The 27,169-nt window shown below is 44.1% G+C and overlaps 1 protein-coding gene across 5 annotated transcripts in view; it reads right to left on the bottom strand.

Moving 5' to 3' along the window:
- The window catches only part of NFAT5 (nuclear factor of activated T cells 5), a 41,462-nt gene extending 14,293 nt beyond the window's left edge, over positions 1-27,169 (bottom strand). For 2 of the 5 annotated variants that reach the window (XM_087729266.1, XM_087729268.1), the window contains exons 1-3: positions 21,419-21,839; positions 11,931-12,056; positions 3,032-3,596 (exon numbers count right to left, since the gene is read on the bottom strand). In XM_087729266.1, coding sequence (XP_087585392.1) covers positions 3,032-3,596; positions 11,931-12,056; positions 21,419-21,782 — 1,055 coding nt within the window. In that variant the 5' untranslated portion in view covers positions 21,783-21,839. Of the gene's footprint in view, positions 1-3,031; positions 3,597-11,930; positions 12,057-21,418; positions 21,840-26,945 lie in introns of those variants that run through there. The other 3 variants (XM_087729269.1, XM_087729265.1, XM_087729267.1) reach the window with 3 other exon arrangements.

Below are 27,169 nucleotides of genomic sequence, written 5' to 3'. Positions count from 1 at the left end.
ATCTTTTGGTCCCCTGCCTTTTTTTCCCCCTAAGCATCCTACCAGCCCTGAAAAACTAAGCTAGCTTTTTGTGCAAGGTTTCATTAAATTGGAGTAGGATCCTAGCACCTCATTTTGTTTTTCTTTTCTTCCTGAGACCTTTGGTCTATCAGGCATCCAAAATACAATAAGTTGGTGAATCTATTTCTGTTCCAGAGAGAACCAGTACTGGGTGAGATACGTCACAAAACATGTGTGCAATGTGTTAAGCACTCCTGGTTAGGTCTTTCATGAACAATGTGTAATATGAAGTAAATTATATTTTACAAGTCAACTTCCAGGCTTCAAGTACTGCACGCAATATTGTTAAACTTGAAATTCTGCCTCATTTTGTTTGGGCACTTATGAATAAAACTCACATTGTCTCCATTAAGAATGCTCAACAAATATATTCAATGTTTACTGCAGGCTACATAATAGCAATTGCACAGAATTCTAATTTCTAAAAGAAGTTTAGAAAATAATTGCATCTTGAAAACAACAAACGTTCCCATTTTATGAGAATATCTGCAAATATATAAGAGCAGCCTAGAGGATATGGGCACCACATTTTCCATTGGCTTTTATTGCTTCAGAAGTGGGTAACAAATAAATTCCCGCTATCCTTCTTTAGAACACATAACTATGCATTATTCAAAAGCTGCCCGCAATCCCTGGATGCCTACAGCCAGGGTTCAGGGACCTGTCATCTGAAGTAGGAACTCTGACATACAATAGAAGCCCAAATGCATGAAAGGAGCATTATTTGGAGCTCAACTTCAGAGCCCCAGCAGCCAAAATAGGGCATCTGCTTTATACAATATATGGGTTGCACAATTTTGCCTTCTGAGATGATTACGTTGATAAATTGATCATGATTATGAATAGTTATCCCTATCTCTGCAATCAACAAGGAATCACACACACCCCAAATTAGGTTTCATTTACCACAGATTCCATCTGCACTACAGATTCTTGATACCAGGATTCATTCTAGTACTTGACCACAAAACTCACTAGATAATCCTTGAAAAAAGCATCGATTCCCAATTCCCCTCCTCAAGGGGCTCTTGGAAAATGCTGGGGCTGTGCAACACTTGGAATCCAAGTGACACCCGTGATTGGATGCAGTCTTGGGGAAAGGCACATTTGAAGCAATTAGCCCAACCACATTCCCCCTTTCAAATACAGAAGAGATGCACAACTCGACCCCGTATAAAGCAGCCTCTGAGTATCTATAATAGGAGGGCATTTTGTTTTAATTAAGCCCAGTACTATATTCTAGTAGTTACTTAGCAGCTTAAGTGCATTCAGTTCTGGAAAAAAATTAAACAACACTGAGTCCTTGTATTTATTCTACAAAAATAGTCAACAGCTTTAATTCAATGGGCTGATTTCTACGTCAACATTCATAGGACTACAGTCTTCATTTTCAGATTATGAACTTAATCTCTTGAAGAACCATCTCTTCTAATAGTCTCTTTTATATAGTTCTGAAGAAGACCTTTGACAATGTCGATATCTGCAGAACCAGCAGTTTTCATTTTAAACGTTGTCTTTGTAGGGCTTTTATAAATTGTGGGTGAGGAGGAGAACAGGTCATACCAGACTATGGGCCACCTTGTATGAGGCCTCTCCAGTCACAGCCTGGAAAGTTGTTTAGCTGCAAGCCTCACTCTGGAGTCCCTTATGACCTTCCTCCTCTAAGAGAAGGCAAAGCAGGATGACTTTTCCTTTACAGGGCAAATCTGTTTTCCTGTAATTCAATATTTTCTGATTCAAGGATGACATGAAATAGACTTTTCTGTAAGAATCAAGAGAAGTCCTTCAAAGGAGAAGGCAAGAAACTCAAAAGATTTCACTGCATGACTTTATGTCCACATTTGCATGCAGTAAGTCAGAGTGGTAAAAATTCTGGCTTGCGAGGAACAATCCACCACACCACGGCCCGACTGCTCCAATTGGCACCCACCCAGGGAACAAGCCCTGGCCATCCAGCCAGTGGCTTGCCTCTTCTTAAATGCAAATCTATGCTTGTCCGCCTTGTTAAAATTCAGAGAAAGAAGCCATGATTGGACCTAAGCGTGTAACACTGGCTTGCAAAGAACTGAGCAGGCCGGATGCCTGGATCACACATAAATTATAATCTGAGCTTCCCACGTTTGTTGGCCAACATGAGGCATCAAACAAAATGGCGCCCCAAGGTGTTGCCTGTTCCCAGGAAAATTAGAATTCCTTACAAGTGCCACTTAGGTTTCTAGGCAATGCAAGAGGCTGCAGCAGGGTGGAGGGTCGCCGATTTCTCAGGCAAATGCACCTCGTACTGCCCCACGGCCAACAATGAGGATCTTGTGATCCTCTGGATTCCAAAGGAAGGAGAGGACTGCCATTGGGGAGAAAATAACACACACGTGCACTTTCCACTCATGAAGTGGGATGCAAACCAGAGTTCCTAAATCCAGATGCAATTAAACAAAGGGATGAGAAACCACCACCCAAGCAGGCTACAGGTAACTTTTCCGCATACACGTACAGACAACTGAGAAGCACAAAGCAAAACAGGAGAGAGGTTTATTTCTGAAAGATCAGTTACAGAACTGAGATGACACAAACACAAATTTTGTTCATCTTAACACTTTAGAAAGAAAATGAAAGGTCAAAACCAGCTGCCTTTAACTGATGCAGAGGGTGAAACAGAAGCAGGTGAAGTGTGGACTTAAGTCCCCACAATCATCTCTGTTGAGGAAAGGAGGTAGGAGCCGATTCCAATTTTAAGCACTGTTTCAAACCTGTTTCTTACTGAAAAACTTCCCACACGCTAATCGCGTTCCACAAGGAAAAGCTGACAACCGTTCCTGTTCAATGACTGCTAAACTTAAGAAGCTATCAAATATCAGCTCTCCCATCTCTCTCAGTGAAAGTATGAACTCTAGGGAAAAATCAAAGTAGTTATGTTTTTAGTTTGTTTGTCTGCTTTAACATATGTTGAGAGAACATAAAGGCAGATACCAACCCATTTCCTGCTTTCAAGTTGCTTTTGCTCTCCGTGCCGAGTTGAGAAAGGACATAATGAGGCGCTTTGGCACTGTCAGCATCAAAGATATCCATGGTCGATTCTTCACCATCTCTGGATTTGATCCCTGGCCTCTGCTTTGGATTTCGCTTACGAGATTTACGTGGCACCTCAGTGTTATCATTGTAGGAACTGGTACTCATGTTACTGAAGTTAGAGGGGGAGTCCTCCATCCACATACTGCAGCTTTGCTCAGACTCCAATCCGCACCCCTCATCCTGGCAGGACATCTGGCTGTTGTCCAGCAAATCCTCTGGTGGTGGCGAGATGTACAGGACTGTGTGCCTCTTCGGGGTGGACTGTGGCTGCTGCTGCTGCTGGACTGTGTGATTGGTTAACTGCTTGTCACTTACCCCACGGTTACTTACCCCCATGGCTGAGGAGCAGCCCTCCACTTGCATAGCTTTGCTGTCAGTGACTGAGGTAGAGTAAGTGGTGGGGCCGGAAGAGGTGGTAAAGGAGCTGCAAGCACCGCCCACGGAGGAAGAGGGAGCTGAAGAAGCATCTGTGGTGTATAATCCACAAGTCAATACAGGGTCCCCCATCCCAACTCTGCTGGCTAGAGCAGTCCCTGTGAAGCAGCGTGATTTGGTGAACCGATTCTTTCCCCAAATTAACGTTTTGGAATTTGGCTGGTTTTGAAATTTAAGAGTTTCAAGTAATATACGGCTTAAGCAACATAGACGTGTTCGGAAGATATCCAAATCGTATTTCTTATTTTAGTGCAATCAGACTTTTCAGAAAATCTGTAAGTCACAAAATGGTTGCAAGCAAACAAAGGTGCTTCCATTGCCTCATCCGGACTACGAATTTAAGCCACTTTATCGAAAACGATAGAAACCCCCAGGAATGTGCATTTTAGGCCACATTATTGCCAATTGCTCAGCACCTGAAATGTTCAAAAACCTGGGACTGTGCTTAGCCACGAAGTATTAAAATAAGTTTCTAACCTATGAAGCAGAGAACTGCAGGTCATTTTTAATGCAGACACTCCCTGCTTCAGAGGCAAATCCTGGAATAAAAATAATGAGAAAATAAATGAGAAGAAGAGAGCTGCTGATTATTCCAGATATCAATTATCAAATGAGAAATGAAATGTAAAATAACTGAAGAGCAACAAATGGAACTGGTACCAACTGTCTTTTAGGAATTTCCCCCAAAAAGAAAAAAAAGCATCGGCTAAGGTTTTAACTTGGAGGACTGCCCTGGTCCTGAAAGAATCAATGCCCTTGGAGGGGGGTGGGTGGGGGGGTCAGGCAGAGATCCCTTCCTCAGCCAAAAGCAGCTCCACATTCTTCAAGCTGGAAGAAAGAATGAGGAACTCAGCCTGAGCAGCCCCCGTCAAGGGAAGGGGCAAGACAGGTTCGTGCAAATGAAAGGATTATGCAGGAACTCCACAGGCCCCAAAATCTTCTTGGATAACAAGATAACTGCTCAAGTGTTCAATGGGCTCTAAAACACCTCTGGAGATGCCCCAGAATGCTCTGCAATCCAGAACTAAAACAAAGCTTAACTTGGGACGTGAACTTGTCTTACAAAATCAGTTAAATTGCAGAAGCCTTGAATTGAGAGCAGGGCCCTCTCTAGAAGGAAAACAAATGAGCAATATTTTTCTTAAAGCAAAGAATACTTTTTATGAGCTACTGGCCTCAAATGCAATTAGTGCAGTGTGTATACTCAGCTTTTAGTCTGATTATTTAAAAGTATTACAATCTTTTAAAAACAATTATTCCAAAAATAAATAAATGATTATCTTGGCTATCTAACTTTGTGGTCACTTTGAGTGAAAATACTAATACATCATCAAAAAATAGAAGAAATACAGATTAAATCATATCAATCTTCTACTTTAGCTTTAATTCAGAGGAACCTTATCTGTGAGGGAACCTCCGGATCCCTCATTCCATTGCCAGATAATTGCTAAAAAATCTAGAGCACGGATTGATACCAGTTCCATTTTCCAGCTTGTGCCTCAACAAATGCAGTGGTTGAAATTGGAAAATTCAGTCATTCAAAACTGCATTTTAATTATAAAAAAATCTTTTATATCATGCATTAATGCAGTGCTTTCCTTAGAAAAATTAAAAACCGTTTCAGTGACTATAATTGCTGATTTGCAGCCACTTTTGAGTTAGAATAAGTTGACATTTCTAAAGTGATCTTTATTAAACAGAGCAAATGTATATTTTAACTGTTCACTCACTCAGCTATTCAGCTTACTTTGATTAGGTAATCTGTGTGAATTATGAAATACATGCAGAAAGAATGCCGTAAACTTGCATTGGCATAAACAATACTTTCTACAAGTTGGAAAACCCATGCAAAATGTGAACAATCTTTTAATTTCTACATAAGAGAAGAGCAAGAAGGGCGATTAACTCATCTCTGATGTAAACTGTTCAAAATGCTGACTGGGGTGTTTTGACCAGTCTGTTAGCCCAGCATCCATTTTTATTTGCGGGTTAAGTGAGATACAGACTGTCACCTTTGGAAAAGGACAACCCGTTTCCTTCCTTAAAAGGGGGAATTAGCACAAACACCCAAATCCATATTAGTACCATTATGCCAGATTAATTCCCTACAGAGGGAATTCACATGAAAATAAAAATCTTTCCAAGAAACACAATGATTATTAAAGTTTATTAAACAATATTAACACAAAGTGAGAAGCATATTACAAATAAATAGTAACTTCTCCAAAATATTATTTTACATGATATTTGAAACGGGGAAAAAAATGACTTTGCTTATACACAAAGGAAATCAAGAGATCCAGCTTTGTTTTTGTAAAATTTTGTTAGCCCTGTGTCCCAGGTTAGGGCAAATAAAACAAACTGCTTGCTTGATTTTATAATAAACTATGTCAAGATATAAATTAAAGGCTTTCAAAGCTTAAAAAAATGAGCAAGTTTAGTTACTTCAATTAAGCACAGTAATTATAATATGCAAGTATTCCTCAATTTATAACCATTTGTTTAACGACCACTTGAAGTTAGAAAAGCTCAGAAGAAGTGATTTATGACTACTGCAACATCTCTGCGGTCGCATGATCAAAATTTGGCTGCTTGGCAATTGGCAGGTATTCACACAAAGTCCCGGGACCAGAATATCGCCACTTAAAAATCTTTCAAGGGGACTTCCGACAAGCAAATTCCATTGGGGCAGCCAGATTCACTTAATGACATGATTCACAATGCAAAAAGGTTGCAAAATCAGGATGATTAGTCACCTAATGACTACGCTGCTTAACAACAGATATGTTCCAGTCCCAACTGTGGTTGTAAATCGAGGACTACCTGTACGGGGATTAAGCAGAAAAGAGAGTGATATCCTCCTGCTGTATTTGAAGTTTGCGAGGAGACTTCATTTTAAGGGACTGAATACACCTCAGCAGAGAATGAGTGCTCACTTTTCATATGGCAGAACTATAGGGTGTTACGTGAATTCATCTTTACTATGCCATAGCAAAACCTTGACTGATCAGTTGATGCTAAAGCAGCTTCAAAAACAAATTAATCCCAAATCAGGAGAGTCAAAATGTCTCTTCAAACCTGATATTCGTGAAGAATTATGTCCAAAAATTGGCCGGATCTGGGAAAAGAGTTATCGGAAACCTCCATCTCCCACTGTTAAAATACAGGTGCATACAGGGCAGTCCAATGTTTAATATTATTTCTAGGGCATAAGTTAATTTCTAGGATCAAAACTGCATTATTAATAAAACTGAAGCTGGGTGGGTTAGTGTTATGCATTCTGTGAAATGCGGGATTACATACCAACATAGCTAAGTGCCACCAAATCCTTTTTTACGATTATAATCAAGTGCCAAATATTTTTATGAGTACTGTGGCAATAAAATGGTTAATTATTTATCATTAAATCCTCCAAAGATCTTGGTGCTCTCATACTATCCGTCTGCAACTGAAACAAACGGTGTAATTTAAAAGGGCACAGTAGCAATTTTAGTAGCATTGTTCAGGTTATTACTCTGGCTCTAGGCAAGCAGACAGCAAAACAAAACAGCCTAGTCGAATACAAAAAGCACCTGTTCCGTATTACAACTATGGAACCAGAGTGGCTTCCAAACATTACTGAGCCTTGTTCACAGATGCCTTCACTGCTTTCCAGAGACCAGGTATATAATCTGGACTCCCAGTGCATTTTTATAGCAATGCGATTGAGATCTTAGAGCTCAGGAATCAGGAGCAGAGAAGCTGGTCAGGTTGCTAGGTAAACTGTAATAGTCTTCCTCCCTCTTGGAAGGCTTACATTTCTTTTTAAAAAACCATCTGCCTTTCATAGGCTCTTTGGAGGCACAGGGAAAATTGCTATCTTTAGGCAAAGCTGAAAGCATTTGTTTACTGCATGAGCATTTCATTCTCTGGGAGAATTCAGGGCACTCTGAGAGGGAGGCCTTCAAAGGCACCAGATTTTAAAATGTGCTAAGCATAAGCCTAGCGATAAAGAAGATACTGCAACTGCTTTTCCCCAGCACGTAGGGATGGCAGGGCCTGGCGCCTTGGGTGTCCTTCTGAGCATTTCCATGCAAAACAATATGTGCACAAGCAGCCAATGAAGGAAGCATGGCAGGCATTTGCCACGTATCTTCACTGTTCAGGAGACCAAAGAGGAAATGCATCCCCTAAAACAGGGGTCAGGGCAGGTCAAAGGCAACCCCCCATCCAGGCAACCTTTTAGGGACCTCGGTTTCTTTCTTTTGGGTGGCTACAATTCCTCCCAATTCCTGGGCGAGGGGACTTCCCAGAGTCAGTGAAGAAGTAAAGACAGGGGGACACCAGACCTTGTACTGTCAAAGTCACAGGCAAAGTGGCTGCAAATCTGCTTCAATACCTTCATGCCAACTTTGGCTTCCTAATCTTCTCCAGCTTCATTGATTGAGACCATGTCAAAAGCTTTATCAGAGGTCAACTTAAGTCAATCCACTCTTTATAAAAGGAAATGAAAAGGAAGGAAGGGAGAGAGGCTGGTGAAGAAGTCTGGAACGAGACCGACCTATACCCTGGGTGAGATTGGGTGGGTTAAGGGTCTCTTCACTATTGATAGCACACAACCCACCACACGAGGCCTGTCTCTGAATGGCGAAGCTAGAATGCAAGTTAAGGGTATTAATAGAGAAAACAACTAGCATCCCGGCAACATCAAAAAGCAACCCCCTCCTTTACTTTAAACATTCAATGCAGATCCGGAATCGATTGGCCACTTTAGCCCAAACCGTTTAAAATTCCCCATTACGTTTACATGCCATAAGAGCCCTTAAGAAATCAGACCAGGATTCCTTCTGCTTTGACACACAGAGAATAACTGAATGTTTGTACTGACAGGTGCACAGGTTGTTATTTCTTACCTGCAACTTTAACCGGATGTTCATGTTCATCAATTCAGACTAGGAAGTCTGACAATCAGAAATGATAATTAGAGGCAGCCAAGCAGCAGACTAGCCCTCCTCAGCCCTTTGAGAGCCCCGGGAGGCTGCCGCCATTAGGCCCAGCCGATGGGACGCCAACAGCAGCATCCTTTGAGAGGGCAGCCCTGGCCCCTCCCTCCCCCAGTCCCCCCCCTCCCACCCAAGTGCTATTCTTAGTTTACTCAATTATACCTCAGGGACAGAAACACTGACTCCCCCCATCCCTTTTCTGATGGCTGTAAAGGCAGCCTTTTCCTTAGCATACATGGGAGGCGTTGGTAAAACAACCGCTACTCACTCCAGCGCAGCCTGATAGCTGACGTCTCTATCCAAATATCAGCTCTTATGGCAGCAAAAGGTCCAGCTCAGGAAACCATACCTGACGGACAGAAACCCCTCTCTAAACCTCTCCGAGTAAGACCCCTGCGTGTCCTGAGCCCTGGGCAACTTATTTTACTCGGCAGGCACTGGGGAGAATCTCAGGTCCTGCATCTCTCTGTCCATTAGGAGCTCTTATTTCCAAGACAAATTAAACCACTTGGAGGCAGCTGTTTTCTCCTCTTTCAAAGCTTTCCCAATTTTTGAAACACCATTAGAGTGCAAAGCTTTGCAGGACTCATTTGGGATATTACTTGGCATCAATTTGAAGAATATACTTCAATTCAATATTTATTATTAAATAAATGCACAGCCCCAGCAACTTTGGAGAGAGGTTTTTAAAAATTACAATTATGCCCGCATACGTCTCGTCACAGACGTGCCAAGCTGGCTATGCTAAGAAGAACACTCCCTACTGGTTCCTGGTGGAGGCTTCTTTAGAAATTTAAGTGATAAAATCCATGGGACTGAAGCAAGCATGACCTACATGATGTTCTACCGGCCAGAGCAGCCTTAAGGCGAGACAGTGTATCAATGTATGCTCCTTTATGGCTTTGAGACATAGGCATCTCTTTAGAGCTTAACATGTAAAAACAGCTGTCAACTGATCGTTGATCGTTGATCAAAGAGCCCTTTGCATCTGGAATGATGAACATGAAGCATTCCTCTCATGCTAAAACAATTAAATGTGCTCTTGACAGATTAATTTCCATGTCTTGGCTTTAAACTGGTTTAGATGGATTTGCAAATTAAAAGCCAATCAATAGTAGCAAAACTAGCAGTCTGTTCTTGCAGAACCTCATGCTTGAGCTCAGCCAATCGTGTTCCTCAAGAAATCGGAAGTTTACTGATGCAGATTTTATGTAACCTGTTGATGTGTTCCAGAATCCCTGATTAAAGCAATGAAAGAGACCTGGGGCTACCAGACTTGCAACCAGATATTGGCTCACTTTATGGCTATGGAAGCAGAAAACAAAAGAAGCTAAGTCTTCAATATGGAAAATAGTTCTCATCAGTCCTCATTGTTTAATGGGTCAATGACACCAGTAAAACTGAGTCAGGATGGACGATTCTGAATGTAACCAAAATGAAATGTGAAGATGACTGTCATTAAGACGTCATTAGTGCAGAGTTGACAGTATTCAAATGTTAGTTGAACATTTAAAAATATGCCTTTTTGGTCCTGCTCTATCACACACAATGTACAGTTTATTCTTTGTTTTTAAATGGCTGTAACTCTCCCCACTTTAAAAAAATATATATTAGTATACCTCATAGGAGATTTCTCTTGTTCTCCAGTTTTCATCCTTTATCATCTGTGCTCATTCTTCTTTGCATGGCAAGGTTGCAATTTTTAAGCCAGCCTATAGTAAGTTAATTTTCTACTTCCTATGTTTAGCTCTGCTATATAAATATATTATCTTTTTTTAAAAGCAGACCAAGATTATTACTACTAAATCCCATATTTTAGGGAGTATAATAAAGGCATTAAATAAAAGCTTCCACTTGGTCAAGTAATTTAACCAATATTATAATAAATCTGCCAAATATCTGGAAAGTAGTACTGAAAAATCTTCTGTTACATACACAACTATGTTCTACTCTACAACTACATTACATGTAGTTGGAAACAATTTGTTGCTCAATGTGTGGAGTAACAAAGAAGAATCTACTACTGCATACTCGATTTCTTTAGAAAGAACTCACACATTGTTTTTAAAAGCAATTGGACTGACTCAGACAAACAAAGCTGACAAGTAACAGACAACTAGTTCTCCTAAGCCATTTTTTCAAATGCTTGAAAATAAGCTCAAACATGAAAAACATTAAAGATCTGTGGGTTTAAAATGCTAGCATTTCCAAAGTTCTTGCAGCTGTTTTTCTCTTTAACTAATTAGCTTTACATGTCAAATGAAAATATGCTTCAGAACTTTTTTTACTGAAATCTTTGAATTTAATGACTAGTCTTCCTAATCTACTCTTAAATCCACAGATTGCATGAGGAAAAAAAAATCAAATACATTAACAGTGAGCAGTGCTGCAAAGTATTTACCCTTCACTCAAGTTATACTTTCAAAAATCAAGCAGAAGGTTGCAAAATTCTGGCAACAGCTTTGTGGAGAGAATCTGGAATATAACTATGAAAAAGTCTATTCCAAATATATGATTCCAAGATAAAAACTGTCCAAGACAGCTTACACCAGGCAACTCCCTCCAGAAGTCTCTAATATAAAATAAAAACAAAAAATAGGAGAAAAGATTTTAAAGCCTACATTAAGTAGGAGACTCTTTCAAATTATTTCTCAGTTTATTTTAATTTATGGTAATTTTAAATTCTATTTAGCTGATGTCACTTTATATAACTCCTAAGTAACTAAACGTTCATAGCAATAGCAATAGCAGTTAGACTTATATACCGCTTCATAGGGCTTTCAGCCCTCTCTAAGCGGTTTACAGAGTCAGCATATCGCCCCCACAGTCTGGGTCCTCATTTTACCCACCTCGGAAGGATGGAAGGCTGAGTCAACCTTGAGCCGGTGAGATTTGAACCGCTGAACTGCAGTTAGCAGTCAGCTGAAGTGGCCTGCAGTACTGCACTCTAACCACTGCGCCACCTCGGTTCAAATTATAAGAAATATGATTTAATTAAAGCTAGTACTTTGATTCCCTTTAATTCTTCTCTAACAAAAATAATGTGTTGGAGGTACATTTAAAACTCCATCACATTTATAATTTAGTAATTACCACATTTTAAAAAGGCATGCAAGGACCATTGGAGAAGACGATGAAGTGGGCAATAACATAACCAGTGTTGCTCCTATATATGTATGTATGTATGTATGTATGTATATATGTATGTATGAATGTATGTATGTATGTGTATATACATATACATACATACACATATAGATATATACATATATATATATATACATACACACACACACACATATGAAAACTTTTCCAGCACTGCTCATGTGTTCAATAATATTCATACGTATTAAAATCTTAATCTAAGCCAAAGGAAGTACTTACCAGCAGCAACTACGCCCGGAGGGGGCGAACCCACTTCGCCCCCACTGGTTTGACTCATGGATGCTACTGAGAGTTCTCTGGAAGGTGGCAGCTGGAGCTCCTTAGGGAGGAGATCATAGACTGATTCTGCCAACGAGAAATAGAGGCATTTATGATCCAAATCAAATGTTTGTAATTAAATGCTAGTTAATAACAAAACATAAATAAGGGAAATAAAGGCAGTGGTCACTAGTCTCCCATTTGTAAAACTAGAATTGTTAAGAAACATGCATATTTTAAGCCTATAGAAGAACAAAGATACATATTTTTGCATCATAAATAAAAGCAAAAATTGCCGTCTGACAATTAAAAGCATTACCAAATACCTTTGATCCAATATTTCATATATTTATATATTTACTCCTCAATATCAGAGAGCTAATTATGCTTTGTGCCAGAAAAATAAAAGTTTGTGGAACAGAATTATGTTCTACTTTCTATCATATTCTGTTTTCTACAATCCGATTCTCATGAAGTGTTCCCTCAATATGTGTATTAATCTACAACTAGTTTCCTGTTGCACAAAAAAATAATCTGAGTCTGGAAATGTGATTATTTTGATCCCATGCCACATGCACTGCGGTGGCGCAGTGGTTAGAGTGCAGTACTGCAGGCTACTTCTGCTGATCCCCGGCTGCCAGCAGTTTGGCAGTTTGACTCTCACCAGGCTTAAGATTGACTCAGCCTTACATCCTTCCGAGTTGGGTAAAATGAGGACCCAGATTGTTGAGGGCAAGAGGCTGACTCTGTAAACTGTTTAGAGAGGATGTAAAGCACTGTGAAGGGGTATATAAGTCTAAGTATTATTGCTAATGCTATCTAAGCAAGCAATTATTTAGGACATTTTTTAACATTTATGTATACAGTATAATGTTCTGCCTATTTTAATGAGCTTTATTGAATTAGATCATTAGCATGATCATACAGGCCTATTTTGGTTTATTGTATCAATCTGTCCTATTCTCAATTGTAAAAAATTTACCAATAATTTAATATAACAACTATCACTGTTGTTATTGTGTTCCTACAGTCTCCATGTGCAATTTGCACATGCATGGAGTACTTTCTAGGTCCCCTTCCAAGTACGGTAGAAATGCCAGTAGTTCTTTGAGTCTGACTCAGAAGCAAAGCCTGGAGTTAGTTTGTGGTTCAAATCAACAGGAACAAGGAGCATTCAGTTTAGCTTTACTTACTTTCTCCATGCAATATTATTAAATAAACCCCTGTACAAGACTTCAGTGTATGGAAGCAAAATGTGGACTGGTGCCCTGCATGCTGACCAAGGACAGATAATTAAGCTCAGCCGCTGAACAGCAACGGCTGCAGGGGGGATCCTGCCCACCTCACCTACTCTGCACAAGATGAAAGATTACTCTTTAGAGAGAGAAATGAAACAATCACCACCACAGCACCCAAAATATTTTTTCCTGGTGGAAACATTTTCCTTGTTTCCTTCAGTATCACAGTTCCATGACACAACCACACCAGGTGTAGAAATGTTCAACCTATTTTTCACTTTGGGTAGCTTGGCTACCCAAATTAAAACGTTATACCATTTGGAAAATAAAACTGAAGGGAAGAATGCAACATTTCTCATAAAATTCATTTTTCCACTTGATGGATCAGATTAGTATCATAACTCTCAGAAAAAGTTTGAACTAAATATGAATGTTACAAATCCCACATAAAAAATGTTTCACGCTTCAGCGTTTTGTCCTAGGTCCAGTTTATACCATTATAGTACATTCTTTTAAGGAATATACAGAGATATTCGTGGTAAATCTTTATTCTACTCTGATCACTAGATGGATCATAAACCACAGGTTGAGCACAAGGATTCACAAATGCGTTCACCAGCTCCTCGGGATGAGTGTATTCAATTCAATGTTTTTATGTTCTGTTTCCATTTTGATTTCCAAGCAAGAAACAAACGGCAGGAGGGCTGCCTTTAAACATTATCTTCTTAAAGCCCTGCATAAATGAAAGATGATCCTGCCTTTTCCAAAGTCCACACTGCATGACTGAGGATACAAGCGAAAAGAGGATAGGTGACAATCACAAAGAATGCCATTAGTGAGCCAAGCCAATATTTATAAGCTTCTGCTAGACAGTAACTATTCCTTCCCACAACTTGCTGACTTAATTGAGCTCAGAAGCAATTATTAGATAATATTTATTCGGTCAACTGTTGCTGCCATTTAGCAAATCAATATTCTTTTTTCTATTATGGTGCTTCAAGTGAAGATCTCGCCATGTTTGGCAAAATTGCAGGAAAAGATACTGGTTGTACATTAACCTTTGAAAGGATTGCAGCAGCCAGGAATATTGGGGGGGGGACATTCTACATGTAACCAGGCATCTTTTTCTACTGTTCCTTGATGAATTAAGCTCATTTACTTCCAGATAGTGGAATTAAAATACGGCAACTTGTGATATTCTGTACAGAGAACTTCAAAAAGGCCGGGCCTTATTATAAGAATACCAAAGTTTCAAAACAAAACCACAGAAGTTCTATTATTACCTTATTTCCAAACTTTGCTGGTACAAAGCCTACTACTGTTAGACTTGAAAGATAGAGCAACCCTTTATTCTTTGATTGCATTTTTTAATCAGGCATTTCCCATTTTCATTTGCTTGAAGGATTTAAAATAAATCCATCTGCTTGAGTGAGGGCCAAATATATGTGGCAAGAAGTTAATTCTCCTTTTTTCCCTGATCTCTTTTGTTTCCATAATTAGACACATGTGGCCTACAGAACTAAAAAAAAGAAACCTACACCATGAATGCAACCACTTGCAATTTAAAAAAAAATCCTATTTAAACACGAAGAAATGGTCAGCAATGACAAAGGTGAACAATGCTGGGTAGCCTTTAAGGTACTGGACTTGAGACCAAGACTGAAGTTCTCCCTCAATCATGGAAGATCAAATTATTTCTAGGTACAATGAACCATATAATGGTGGTTATGGGGGGAAATATAGAAAGAGAATGCTATTTAACCAGCCTGGGTCTTCTAAAGGGAAGAAATGGATGGCTGGATCGATGGCCCTTCTATTTCTACTCCCTATCAGTTATTCTTCACAAACAATTATGCACAAGCTGTGGTCCAAGAACAGAACCCGGATGTTGATTTCTTACTTAGTGTTCTTCATTTGCAAATTTACTTATCAAAACACTGTTTACTATCAATACACAATTGTGTGCTTTGGTTTAACCGAGGATGCTCTAAGGATTTAACAAAAATAAACTTTTCTGAAGTTTGTTATACTGTTCCAGTATGGAAGGCATATGATGTAGCAGGAAAGCAGTTTGGAGAAGCATGGGAAATGGCCGAGTATCTTTAATGTCAAGACAGAGATCTAAGGACAGACAGACACATTAAATATTCCCCAGTTGTAATAACTGCTAATACTATCAGGATTTCTGTCTAATATATGTAACAGTAAATCAATTCTTTCATTCCTAATAATGAAACTGGAACATCTACTCCCCTGCACCAGATTTGAGGGAGCTCCTAATTTCCAATCCTGGAATTAAGCAAACAATTTCTATTTGCTTTCGTGTGTACAGTACCTATTTGCCATTTCTCAATTAAACTAGTGGCAAGTCTGAATTTTGCAAAACTCCAACAAATGCTGCTGGATTAAAAAAATGGAAAGTAAGACTTTAGAACCTTGGCCCAAGAATCAACCATATTCTAATCATGATCTACTGCTAGCCTTCTTACACATAAAAAACACACTGTGAGATGAAAACAGCATATAAATTTGATAAACAGAGAGACTCGCTTTTGATCTGAGCTCAGTTTATGGTGACTTTATAAATTTTCATTGCTAATTTTCTTGGCAGGTTTTCTATTGCCTTCTCCCAAGGTATATTTCTCAACTTCCCAGAGTGAAGCCCTGAAATGTCCTTGTAGTCTCCCTTCCAATCAGCTGAGAAATGCCACCCTTTTTATTTGGGCCATCAAGATCAGCTAGGCTCCGCACCTGCTGAGAGCCATGCCAAATCTCTCTCGTGTCTCTGGAATTAAGCTGGGGATTAAGGAGATTGAGAAATCCGATGGTTCCACCTTGCTACGGCAAACTACCAGGTGCATCACCTAATGCCGAAGCATTCGGATCCCGTCCAATCCCCTTTCTGTTCTCCAATAAAGCTTATACTTGGAAAGTCCTTGCCAACTTCTCAGTAGAGATGATTATAAATAGATTTGCTATTACTGAAGTGTTTCTCAGTTTATATAGTCTGTTTGGTAGTAAACAGTCTCCTTCAGAACGTCCATCAGTGCTATTTCCCTGCCATGCCACAGTTCTTGGTTAGACAGGAATGCTTGTGTATTTGGTTTTTGTATTTATCTTTTCAAAATATGAAAGCTACAGTTATGAGCAACTGAATCAGGGATCAATTATTCATATAAATTGCTAAATTAAACTTGTCTAAACTTGTCTAAAACAAGAACATTTAATGTTTCCCAGTAATTTTGTACATTCCTAAAAATATGTTAACATACAAGTTTTTTTTTAATTCATGGTGCTGCCATGATTATAATGTGAGATATAAATGATAACAGATGCAATGCAAAATGAGGTGTAGAAAAGCCAATAGTTTTGTATCTACTGTGGCAGCCAAGATAAATGAATGTCCTGGTTTCCTGCTACATCTTTGAACTTACAACCTTCCTTCTATGCTGTTGTTGTTAGTTGCGAAGTTATGTCCGACCCATCGCGACCCCATGGACAACATTCCTTCAGACCTTCCTGACCTCTAACGTGCTCTGGAGTCCATACAAGCTCACATCTACTGCTTCAGTGAATCCATCCAGCCACCTTATTCTCCGTCGTCCTCTTTTTCTTTTGCCCTCAATCCTCCCCAGCATTAGGCTCTTCTCCAGTGAGTCCTTCTTTCTCATTAGGTGGCCAAATTATTTGAGTCTCATCCTCAGGGTCTGGCCTAAAGAGCAGTCAGGGTTGATCTCCTCTAGGACTGACCAGTTTGATCACCTTGCAGTCCAAGGGACTCACAGGAGTCTTCTCTAGCACCATACTTCAAAGGCCTCCATTCTTTGGCGCACAGCCTTCCTTATGGTCCAACTTTCACAGCCATACATTGCAACTGAGAAAACCATAGCCTTGACTATATGCAGTTTTGTTGGCAGGGTGATGTCTCTGCTTTTTAGTATGTTGTCTAGATTTGCCATAGCTTTTCTCCCCAGGAGCAAGCACCTTTTAATTTCTTGGCTGCAGTCCCCATCTGTGGTGATCTTGGAGCCCAGGAAAATAACATCTGTCAGTACCTACATTTCTTCCCTATGGATTTGCCAGGAAATATATATACTATACTATCTAGGGGACGTGGTGGCTCAGTGGTTAAGACGCTGAGCTTGTCGATCAGAAGGTCGGCAGTTCAACGGTTTGAATCCTTAGCACCGCATAACAGAACAAGCTCGAGCTCCCGTTACTTGTCCCAGCTTCTGCCAACCTAGTTCGAGAGCACATAAAAATTGCAAGTAGAAAAATAAAGACCACCTTTGGTGGGAAGGTAACAGCATTCCATGCGCCTTTGGCATTGAGTCATGCCGGCCACATGAACACAGAGATGTCTTTGGACAGTGCTGGATCTTTGGCTTTGAAACAGAGATGAGCACCGCCCCCTAGACTCAGGAATGACTAGCACATATGTGCGAGGGGAACCTTTACCTTTATATATACTATATTTCTATAGCTCTATACTAAAAACCAAGTCAATGCCACAAAATGAATTTGCAGTATAAATCATATTAATGCATTTTCTGCATTATTTAGTTTGCTATATCAACTCTTGCAACTGACCAAAGCAGTGCAAGCATCAAACTAGCACCATCTGATTTAAGACTCCGTCCAGCCATCAGGCTCCCCGAGAGTCACCCGTCTCTTACCAGAATCTACTTTATAAGCTTATTGTAAGACCCAAGAGGATTACACTATATATTGCCTTAAGCACATGACAATGAAGATGAAGTATGCATTGCAGTGAATACTTAGATAAGCACCACATTATTCCTTTAGTCTATTTTTAAATTGGGTTGATGTTTCCAACAGAAGGAAATAAAATCAATCAGATAAGCCTTCTAGATAAAAAGACAGACATGCTTTAAAATATCTTGCATTGCTTTTTTATTGTTACCCAAAAGGGTGAAAGAATGTTATGCTAAATATATACAAATGTCACACCTACTCACCCATGCAGAGTGAGATCAAGCAGAACAACTGCCATGACAAAAGAGATCCCGATGAGGTGTACTTTGGACAGATAGCTGGGGTGCCAGACTCTGGGAAATCCTACCAGTGGCAGGAAAGGGCTGAATAAAAACACATCACCAAAGAACTGATCATAGCAGTGGAAGAACAGGCATTAAGAACCAGAGCCGCAGAAGCAGAGGTCTCCCACGCTAGACAGAACCCAAGGGGCAGGCTACGCAGAGAGTCCTCAGAGACAGTCCAACACATGGTGGCAGCAGGCAGGAAGAGTTTACACTAACAGCATAACCAAGAAACTGACATTGTGTACAGGAACATCTGCACAAGGTATGGGCCAGACCCTCACAAATACAGATGGGGGATTCCACAGAAGGTTGAGGACAATAAGAGAGCTAAGACCCTGTAGGATTTCCAGATCCAGATAGACAGGCAGATTCTAGTAAATAAATCAGACATCATGGTAGTAGACGAGGACCAGAAGACAGTGATAGTGAGAGATGTAACAATGTCAAGTGACAGCAACATCAGGAAGGAGTATGAGAAGATGGAGAAGTACCAGAGCTTGAAGTAGGAACTAGAGGAGGCATCCTCAAAATGAAGATATGTGCAGTGTTCATAGAAATTTGTTCACGGTTTTTTTTTCCAAACTATCATCTGGCCCCCAACAGTCTGAGGAACCATTATCCCTCCTTAATTCACCATTGGAGGCGCTGTGTGTGTATGTGTGTGTGCGCGCGTGTGCGCATTGAGTCTCGCTTTCTTCCGCCCGCTTCCAATGTCTCTCAATGCCCATCGGGGTTTTTTAGTTGCAGTCTTAACTGGAGCAGTTCTCAGTCTGGTTTATTGTGTGGTCATCTGAAACATATGATCAGGAGTTATTTTGAAGGAAAGCCTGTTGTTGTTGTTGTTGTTTTTAATGGCCTATTTTAAGGAGCCTGAAGCTGCTATTGTAATGAAGTAGCAAGAAAGTTTGCGCTCTTTTTCCCTTTTTTTGGGGGGGTGGTGGGGGGGTTAAGTAAATAGATTCCTTGGGTTGAGCAAGTACAACAAGGACAAAGGCAAAATGAACTGCTAAATTGGCCATGCCCACCCAGTCACATGACTATCTAGCCACACCCACCCAATCACATGACCACCTAGCCTTGCCCACCCAGCTGGTTTGGGGGGGGGCAACAATGTGAGGGACCATGAATCAGCCCCCTGTTCAAAAACCCTGAACTAGAGGATGTGGAAAGACCAAAGCTATCCAGCAATGCTAGAACTTGGGGCTGTGAGAGGCTCCGATAGATCCCAGAAACAACCTCAGAGCTTTCTCCCCAGAGGAGTCCAGTGTTAAGAACAGCTAAGATACTGCACAGAACCCTCAAACTCCCAGGTCTCTGGTAGAGGAGCCCAGATTGAGGAAGACACACATCACCCACAAAGGTGAGAAGGGAATTTATATACTGTGTATGTTGTATATAAAATGCTACATATATGATGTATGTGTGCATGCACACACATGTATTTGTTACATAAACTTTCAAATCTCACTTCTTTCTAATTGCATGTATTCTCACTAGTTTTGTTACCTTTCATATAACAAGGCGCCTGCTATTTTATTATGAGAAACTGAGAAGAATGTTAAAGAAACTATGATGTATTTAAAAATATTTACCTAAAATATTTACATGAAAAATATTGAAATTGTGTTTATTTACAAAAAGACTAATACTTCAACATTCAATGCATTTGCTACAATCAGCATTTTGATTTAGGTTTACTTAGGATGTTCTACCTGAATAATATTTACTATCATTGTTTCAGAATTATTTAAGCAAATACATTGTAAGATTACGTATATTTGCTTGGTTGTCACAACCACGTGCTTATATGATAATTGCTATCATTGATCTAAATTAAATAAAAGGTTATCTGTGATTGTCAGAGTAACTTTTTGCTAAAGATTTAACAACTATCTGTAATAAGAGACTTTTAAAGTATATTATATGGAAAAGGAAACTAAGAATAGTATGCATAACAAAAATGACAAAATAGTCTTAGGAAGACAGTCAAGCACTACTTTATCCGTTCACAAGCCTCCTGTGCACCACAAACAGCTAATGTAAACAATTTTTTTTTTACTAGTGTGGTAAAAATACCCACACTAATTCCAATTTGAAAATAAGCTTCCCACATTCAAAGCTTCAGGTAATTGGGATAAATCAACAGCTTCATAACAATCTGGTTACTGCTAGAATTGATTGAAGCAGTATTGAGCAAAAACAGTAATACACAACATGTATTTGTCTACACAATTTCTGTTAATAACAGGCATTTTCAACTATTTAACCTATCTTACATTTGCAACCCATGCTTTAAGATTGCCCACTTCCTGCTAACCTATAGTCAATTACACCCCTAAATAGAATTTTAATGGGGCTTTTTTTGGTTACTAGATCAGTGTTTCTCAACCTTGGCGACTTTAAGTCCTGTGGACTTCAACTCCCAGAATCCCCCAGCCAGCACAGTTCTCTCTCTCTCTCTCTCTCTCTCAGCTGGCTGGGGGATTCTGGGAGTTGAAGTCCACAGGACTTAAAGTCGCCAAGGTTGAGAAACACTGTACTGGATCTTCTCTAACTACAAGCGCAACCAGCAGCCTCGGTCTTTCCTTTTTCCCAAGCACCAAGGACTCCGTGAGAGTTTGGGTTTATTTCTTCAGCCAGGCGAGGGGAAAGGAAGGAGGGCCGCCAGCGGCCGTCCCAGCCATCGGGGCCCTTCACGCCTCTTTCGCATCCAGCCTCTCTTTCACCCTGCGGGGAAGCCTCGGCCAGAGCCACCCGCCACTGAGCCGGCTCATTTTTCCGCCTCGTGTATTTGTGCCGCCCGGCTCCGCTTCCCGGCGCCAGAGGAAGGAAGGAAGGAAGGAAGGAAGGCACGGCAAGAAACCGGGCCTCCTTCAGCCAGATCCCGCTTCGCCTCCGAGCCGCCTTCGTCCCTCGGGGAGGCGGCTTCTGCCTTCGGACGCCCCCCGGCGGTTACCGAGCGAGGCCTCCGCGCACCCACCGCCCCCGGCTGCTCCCGGCAAGCGCCTCCGGGGCCCCAGGCGGGCCCTGCGGCCGTTGGGGCTCGCGCCGGCCTGCCGCCAGGCTCCCACCGATCGGCCGCCCGCAACCCGGCCCGGACGGCGCCGGCTGCGGAGCGGGCCCTGCGCGGCCTCGGCGGCCGACTCACCCTTGGAGTAGAGGGACTTGGGCGACTCGAGGTCGAGGTCAGCGCTGAGCAGAGAGATGAAGTCCGAGGGCATCGCCGCTGCGGGGGCGCACGAAGAAGCGGCTCCGCGGGCGCCACTCCAGCCGCCGCCGCCGCCGCCGCCGCTCCTGACAGGAATCCGGTGGCTGCCGCCCAGCGGGACCGCCCCCTCGTTCCTAGCACTGCGCGTGCGCCGCCCGGCTTCGAGCGCGAGCGGCGGCCGGAGGGAGACCGAGAAAGCGGCGACGAGCGCAAGGCGCATGCGCTCAGCCCGAGAATGTGGGGAAAACCTCGGCCTTCGGGATCCTTCGACCCCTGCGCACCGAGAGGGAAACGGGATGCGCATGCGCTCGGGCCTGCCCTGCCTGCGGGGAGGCCGGGATCACAACGCAAAACAGTGTTTCTGCGCTTGCGCCCCTAAAACCCGGGGAGGGGTCTCGGGGGGAGAGGCGCAGTAATTGGCCTGCTCGGTGCCCCCCCCCGGGGGAGGTGAGAGGGCGGAGCCGAGGGAAGATTCTCTTGCCAAAGGGGCGGGGCCTGGGTAGGGAGGCGTGGCGCCCAAGTGGGAGGGGGGGTCGTAGAGCCAGGTCGGAGCGCCCCTCCTCCAGGGCGCGCCGTCGAGTCCGACTCGTTCAGCGGCCGCAACACGCAGTCAAGCACCCAACCTGCGTCCCAGGCTGGGGGGACGGGAAGGCCGTCTTGAAAGCGCTGGAAGCGAAGGGTCACAGCCAGGAGAGCAGCCTAGACCCCGGCCCACCCGACGGCAGCGTCCGCCCAGCAGCAGCAGCAGCCGCGCCCCGGTGGGGGAGGCAGGGAGCCGGGGGAAATGCTTATCAGCCCCTCCTTTCCGTCCAGGGGGGGGGGGGCTTTTAATGCCCTTTCTGGGTCCCCCCCCCCGAATCCTGGTTGCCCTTTCTGAAAGACTCCCGCCGCCGAGGGCACTCTGCCCGCGGGAGGCTTTTCTGTCTTGGGCGGTTTCCTCGGGAGCCGCCTCCGCTTTGGCTACCTGGGCTGCCTTTCTCTCAACTTTGCTCCACTTCTGGGAAGCCAGGCAAAAACAACCGGGGCAGCCACAAATGCTACGGCTGTGCGCAAAATCCTGCTCAGCCAGGTGAACGAAGGCAAGCCTGCATTTCCACCTCTTGGCACTAACTCGGTGCCTGTCGCCTTAGCTGGGTTGTGAGATTTTGACTCGGTTGTGAAACTCCCTTTTGTTACTTTACCGCTCTGTATATTGTCTGAACCAGCAACCTGGGTTAATTCAGTAACCAGATTAAGAATGTTCAATAAATGATGCCATTAAAATCTTTTGCAGGCCGTGGAAGCTTCATTTTTCCTCTAGTAGTATACTGTTAAATTTATAATATTTTAATGCTGCTATGCATAAATTGCATTTCCACAAAGGACATTTGTTTGTTAACTACAGAAGGTTCTATACACACGGAATAGTTTATCCAGTTAGATGGGAATTGTGATCCAACGCATCTGGAGAGCAGTTGCGAATAGCCACTCTAAAGCTCACCTGGCCAAACCCGGCTGAACCCAAATACACAGATCAGCAACACTACAAGCCAAAGTGGTTGCTTCACACGTGCTTCAGCCATAAACCATGATTTGCAACCATAAGGGCGCAGGAATCTCAACCACACACAAAAGAAATGCAGAAATGGCTCCAGTATGCTCTAGAGCAGTGTTTCTCAACCTTGGCAACTTGAAGATGTCCGGACTTCAACTCTGGCTGGGGAATTCTGGGAGTTGAAGTCCGGACATCTTCAAGTTGCCAAGGTTGAGAAACCCTGCTCTAGAGCCAGTTTGGTGTAGTGGTGAAGGCCTTGAGTTCCGCCCCTGCCTTAAGCATTAAGCCAGGCCAGTGCCCTTGGGCCAGTGGCTTTCTCTCAGCCCTAGGAAGGAGCAATGGTGAACCATTCCTGAAAAACCTTGCCAAGAAAAATGCAGTGACTTGTCAGTTGCTCAGAGTCAGCCCTGACTTGAAGGCGCACACGCTACATACAGAGTGCCAGAGCTAGATGGTAGAACTCTGGACGAATTGGTTTAGATTAAAACGTTTGATTTTGAAATGGTGGCTTTATTCAGGGGCTGGGAGAGATTAGCAGATGTTTCCTAATAGGCGGCAGTCACGAGTCGGGAGGTAAATCATTTTCCAGCCACCATGTGGAAAAATAAGGCAGAAGAGAATGCAAATCTGTCAACAGCCTAGGAGATTCAGGGCCAACTCCCCACGTTTCCTGAGATGCTTCCCCCAGCAGGATCCCTAGCAGGAGGACAGCGGCGGACACAGAGGCCAAGCCAGACATGGCAGCTCAGGAAGGAGCTCAGCTCCAGCCTCACACTCATTCTTCACTTTTGTACTGCCCTTGGCCAGGTGGAGGTAAAGCGAGGAGGAGGAGGAGGAGGAAAGGCAGGAGTCTTGGCAATAAGCGATTGAGAGGGGGGGGTTGATACCTGAAGAAAGCAGACATTTCTGCCTGTTGCACCGGATCCGACAGGGTGGGCAGCTCCTTGGTGCAACCCTTTGGGATTGGGCAGGTATGCCTAATCCGCACCTGTAGAACCACCTCAACCCTCTTGCCCATCCTTAGGATCAGGATGCGCTCACACGGGGCCTTGGATTTCCTTCTTTGCATTGGGATATTTTTTTTTATTTTGGTTATGGGTTTTTGTTTCCTGTGCTGATTATTTAAAAGAAGCAGACGTACAAAAATTCTAAATGACACGGCCTTTCGTGCTGGAGAGGGGATACGGCCCTGGCTGACTTAGGAAAAGGCTGAGATGCTCCAAGGCCCTGCACAGCTGTGATTCCTTCCTTTGCCCCCCCCCCTTCTCGCCCTCTGCCTTCCTCGGGTCCAGGGCTCTGGGGATAAACCCTCCCTGCCTCCAGCTGCAGACAGCTGTGCCTGTCCATGCTCTTCCGCAGCCAGGAAGACCTGCAGGATGACCCCCCCCCTTTGCCTTTCAGGGGTTAGGGTTACCCTAACCGTAATCCTGTTAGTTGCTGCAACTAACTCTGTTAGTTAACTAACCCTGTTAGTTGCTCAAAGCTGCCACAAGCGGGAAGGCTTGTGGCAGCTTGAAGCAACCTCTGTCCCCAGCGCCAGGCATCTTTAAAGACCTCGCTTGCTGCTTGTTACGCCCCAGGTGCCCCTCCTGATCGCTGTTCTGACCCACAAAGCAAACAATAAAATCCCAGAGCATCGGGCAACGGCCAGAAATAAAAACTGGCAGTAAACAAACTGCTCCTCCCCTCCCCCCCAAAAGCCTCTTGCCCAGGAACAGGGTTTCCGCTGCTGGAGAGGACTCGGACAAAAGCAGGGCTGTGCTTTCTGGGCCCAGCAGGTGGTCTCCCTTCCACCTGCTGGGCTCCACCCAGAGCTACCCTCTGCACCCACAGCAAGCTCTTCATTCTTGTCCCGGCTGCTGCCTCTCATGGGGCCCCTTCCACCTCCAGGGCAGAGACTGAATGGGAGGGGTCAGGAGCTGCCGGCGTGTCCTTTGGATTCCGTCTGTGCGATTCCACACGCCCAGGACCCTCGGCTGTGGCAAAAGGATCAGCAGTGGAGCTGGCCCTGCACCAGCCCCCCTCTTGGCAGCTTAGGCCAAGCACAGGTTACTCCGATGAGTCTCCATCCGAGCCCAGCCACAAGGGTCACCTCCAAAGCGGAGGCCTTTCAACAGGCCAATGGCAACTTTCGCTTTGTGGGCCGGCTCCAGCAGGAGAAATGTCACCAGCCGTTTTCCTCCCTGCTCCACTCCTTTTTCCGGGTGTTCTGGACTGTCAGGCCAGGCAAAGGCAGGTGGAAGAACGCTGAGAGCCCCAAAGGGTCGAAGGCTGCGCCATTCCTCTTGAAAGAGCCAAGTTCAACCTCAGCCCATCGCAGAGGGCAGAGCAGGGGGAACAGGAGGCAGAAGCATTCTGAATAGCAACCTCACCATCGTCCTAGTGCAGTGACCCCCAACCTTTTGGCCACCAGAACCGGTTCCTAGGAGAGAGGTTTTCCCGTGGACTGGGGGGAGGGGGGGTGAGGTTTGGCACGCTCCCTGCATCCTGTGGGCGGACTTTGCTTGCTGGTGTGGCCCAGTTTCTGGCCTGCCGTGTACCAGCGCCGGTCCACAGGTCGCGTGTTGGGGAACCCTGTCTTAGCGAGTAAATTCTACAATAAATAAATATATTGACAATTCCACCACCACCCCTTTTCGATAATTCATATTGAGTACAAACAAACACGCACAAAAGTTGGGGGCGTCACCTTTATTTAAGGAAAAAAAAGCAACTGATTGATACAACTGACTGGCTGGAGCCGTAGGACGGGATATGGGGGCTCTACTTCACATGTCTCGTCTTCCTTTGGCTGAGTATATCCCAGCATCATATAATATGACAGCATGGTTTTAATTATTTCTTACATTTATCTTTAAGATCAGTTTCTAATTTTGCTCTGATGTCGCTTAGGGAATATTTAAATGGCATTTGGCTCAATCGAAAAAGAAAGTAAAAATGGTACTCATTAGGCAAGTCAGGTTTTCTATGGATGTCCCACTGCAGCATCCAAGCCTTCCAAAGGCGAAAGTCACTTAATTTTGCCCAATCAAGGGGGAAAAAATCAAACATTTCCTCTTGAATGGTTGGTATTGAGGAAGACTGAATTGTATGCAGCCAGCTAAAGGGGCCTTTCATCACACCCATAAGCTGCACCTTTGACTTCCCAATTTCAGCCTCGTAAAATGAGCCCATAAGGAGGGAGCTCAGAAGGGGCTCCCCACCCACGAATGATTTCTCTTTGCCCTGGAATCATATTCAAGCACACAGGCTTCAAATCTTCCTCTAATGATGATGTTACCTAGGTTGGAAGGGAACATCTGCAAGGAAATAGCCAAGCTTGGAGAGCATGAAGGACCCCCAGTTCAGCCCCGAGCTTCTCTTCCGCCTTCCTCTAAGTCCAAACAGGCCTCCTTCTGGGGGACCCTCTGTGCCCCCTTAGCAGAGGCTGCCCGCTCAAAGCGCCCATTCAGGACCCAGCAAAGCTGAAGGTTGCCATTGCATTTTGCCCCAGTGATCAGTCTCCAGCCCTCCTCCTCTGCCAGCAAGGAGCGGAGGGGGAGGGAGTCCCTTCTGCGGGCGGAGGAAGATGGGCTGAGCACCCAAGCACCCCACCCCACCCCGGTTGCGCCGCTGCTCTTCTGCCCGCAAGCCCATCGGCTCAGGGGCGCCGGGTGGCACATCTGCAGCGCGCTGGAGAGCCGGCTGGCGGCGGTCTAGTTCGGGAGCGAAGCCGTCGGGGGACTCCACTCTCCGGCTGGGCGCCTTCTTCCCGCGCTCCTTGGCGAATTCTCCGCGAGGCAGATGCCCCGCCGCCGCGCCCCGACCGAGCCCGCTATCCGGCGCCCAGACCGCGAGGCCCCGCGGGGTACCCGAACCCCCGTCCCCCCTGGAGCGCCAGGCGAAACGGCCCCGGCGGAGCCCCCTCCTCCTCCTCGGGCGTCCCGGTCTTACCTGGGCCGACGGCAATGACAGCGCTCCCTCCGATGTCGAACCAGGGCCAGGCGTGCAGCGGCCCCGCGCACAGGGCGCTCTCGGAGGCCAAGGTGGAGCGCATGGCGGGCGGTGGCGGTGCGCTGGGCCTGCTCGGCTGGTGGCTCTGCCGGGGGTCAGGCCGCTCCTCGACGCCGAGCAGCAGCAGCAGCAGCGCGTCGCCTCAGCCCGAGCAGCCACTGGCC

Source organism: Thamnophis sirtalis, unplaced genomic scaffold (assembly GCF_051295495.1).
Source record: "Thamnophis sirtalis isolate CommonGarterSnake01/CBP01778 unplaced genomic scaffold, rThaSir2_p1.2 scaffold_14, whole genome shotgun sequence".
Taxonomy (NCBI): domain Eukaryota; kingdom Metazoa; phylum Chordata; class Lepidosauria; order Squamata; family Natricidae; genus Thamnophis; species Thamnophis sirtalis.
This window is presented reverse-complemented; position numbering and strand designations above follow the sequence as displayed.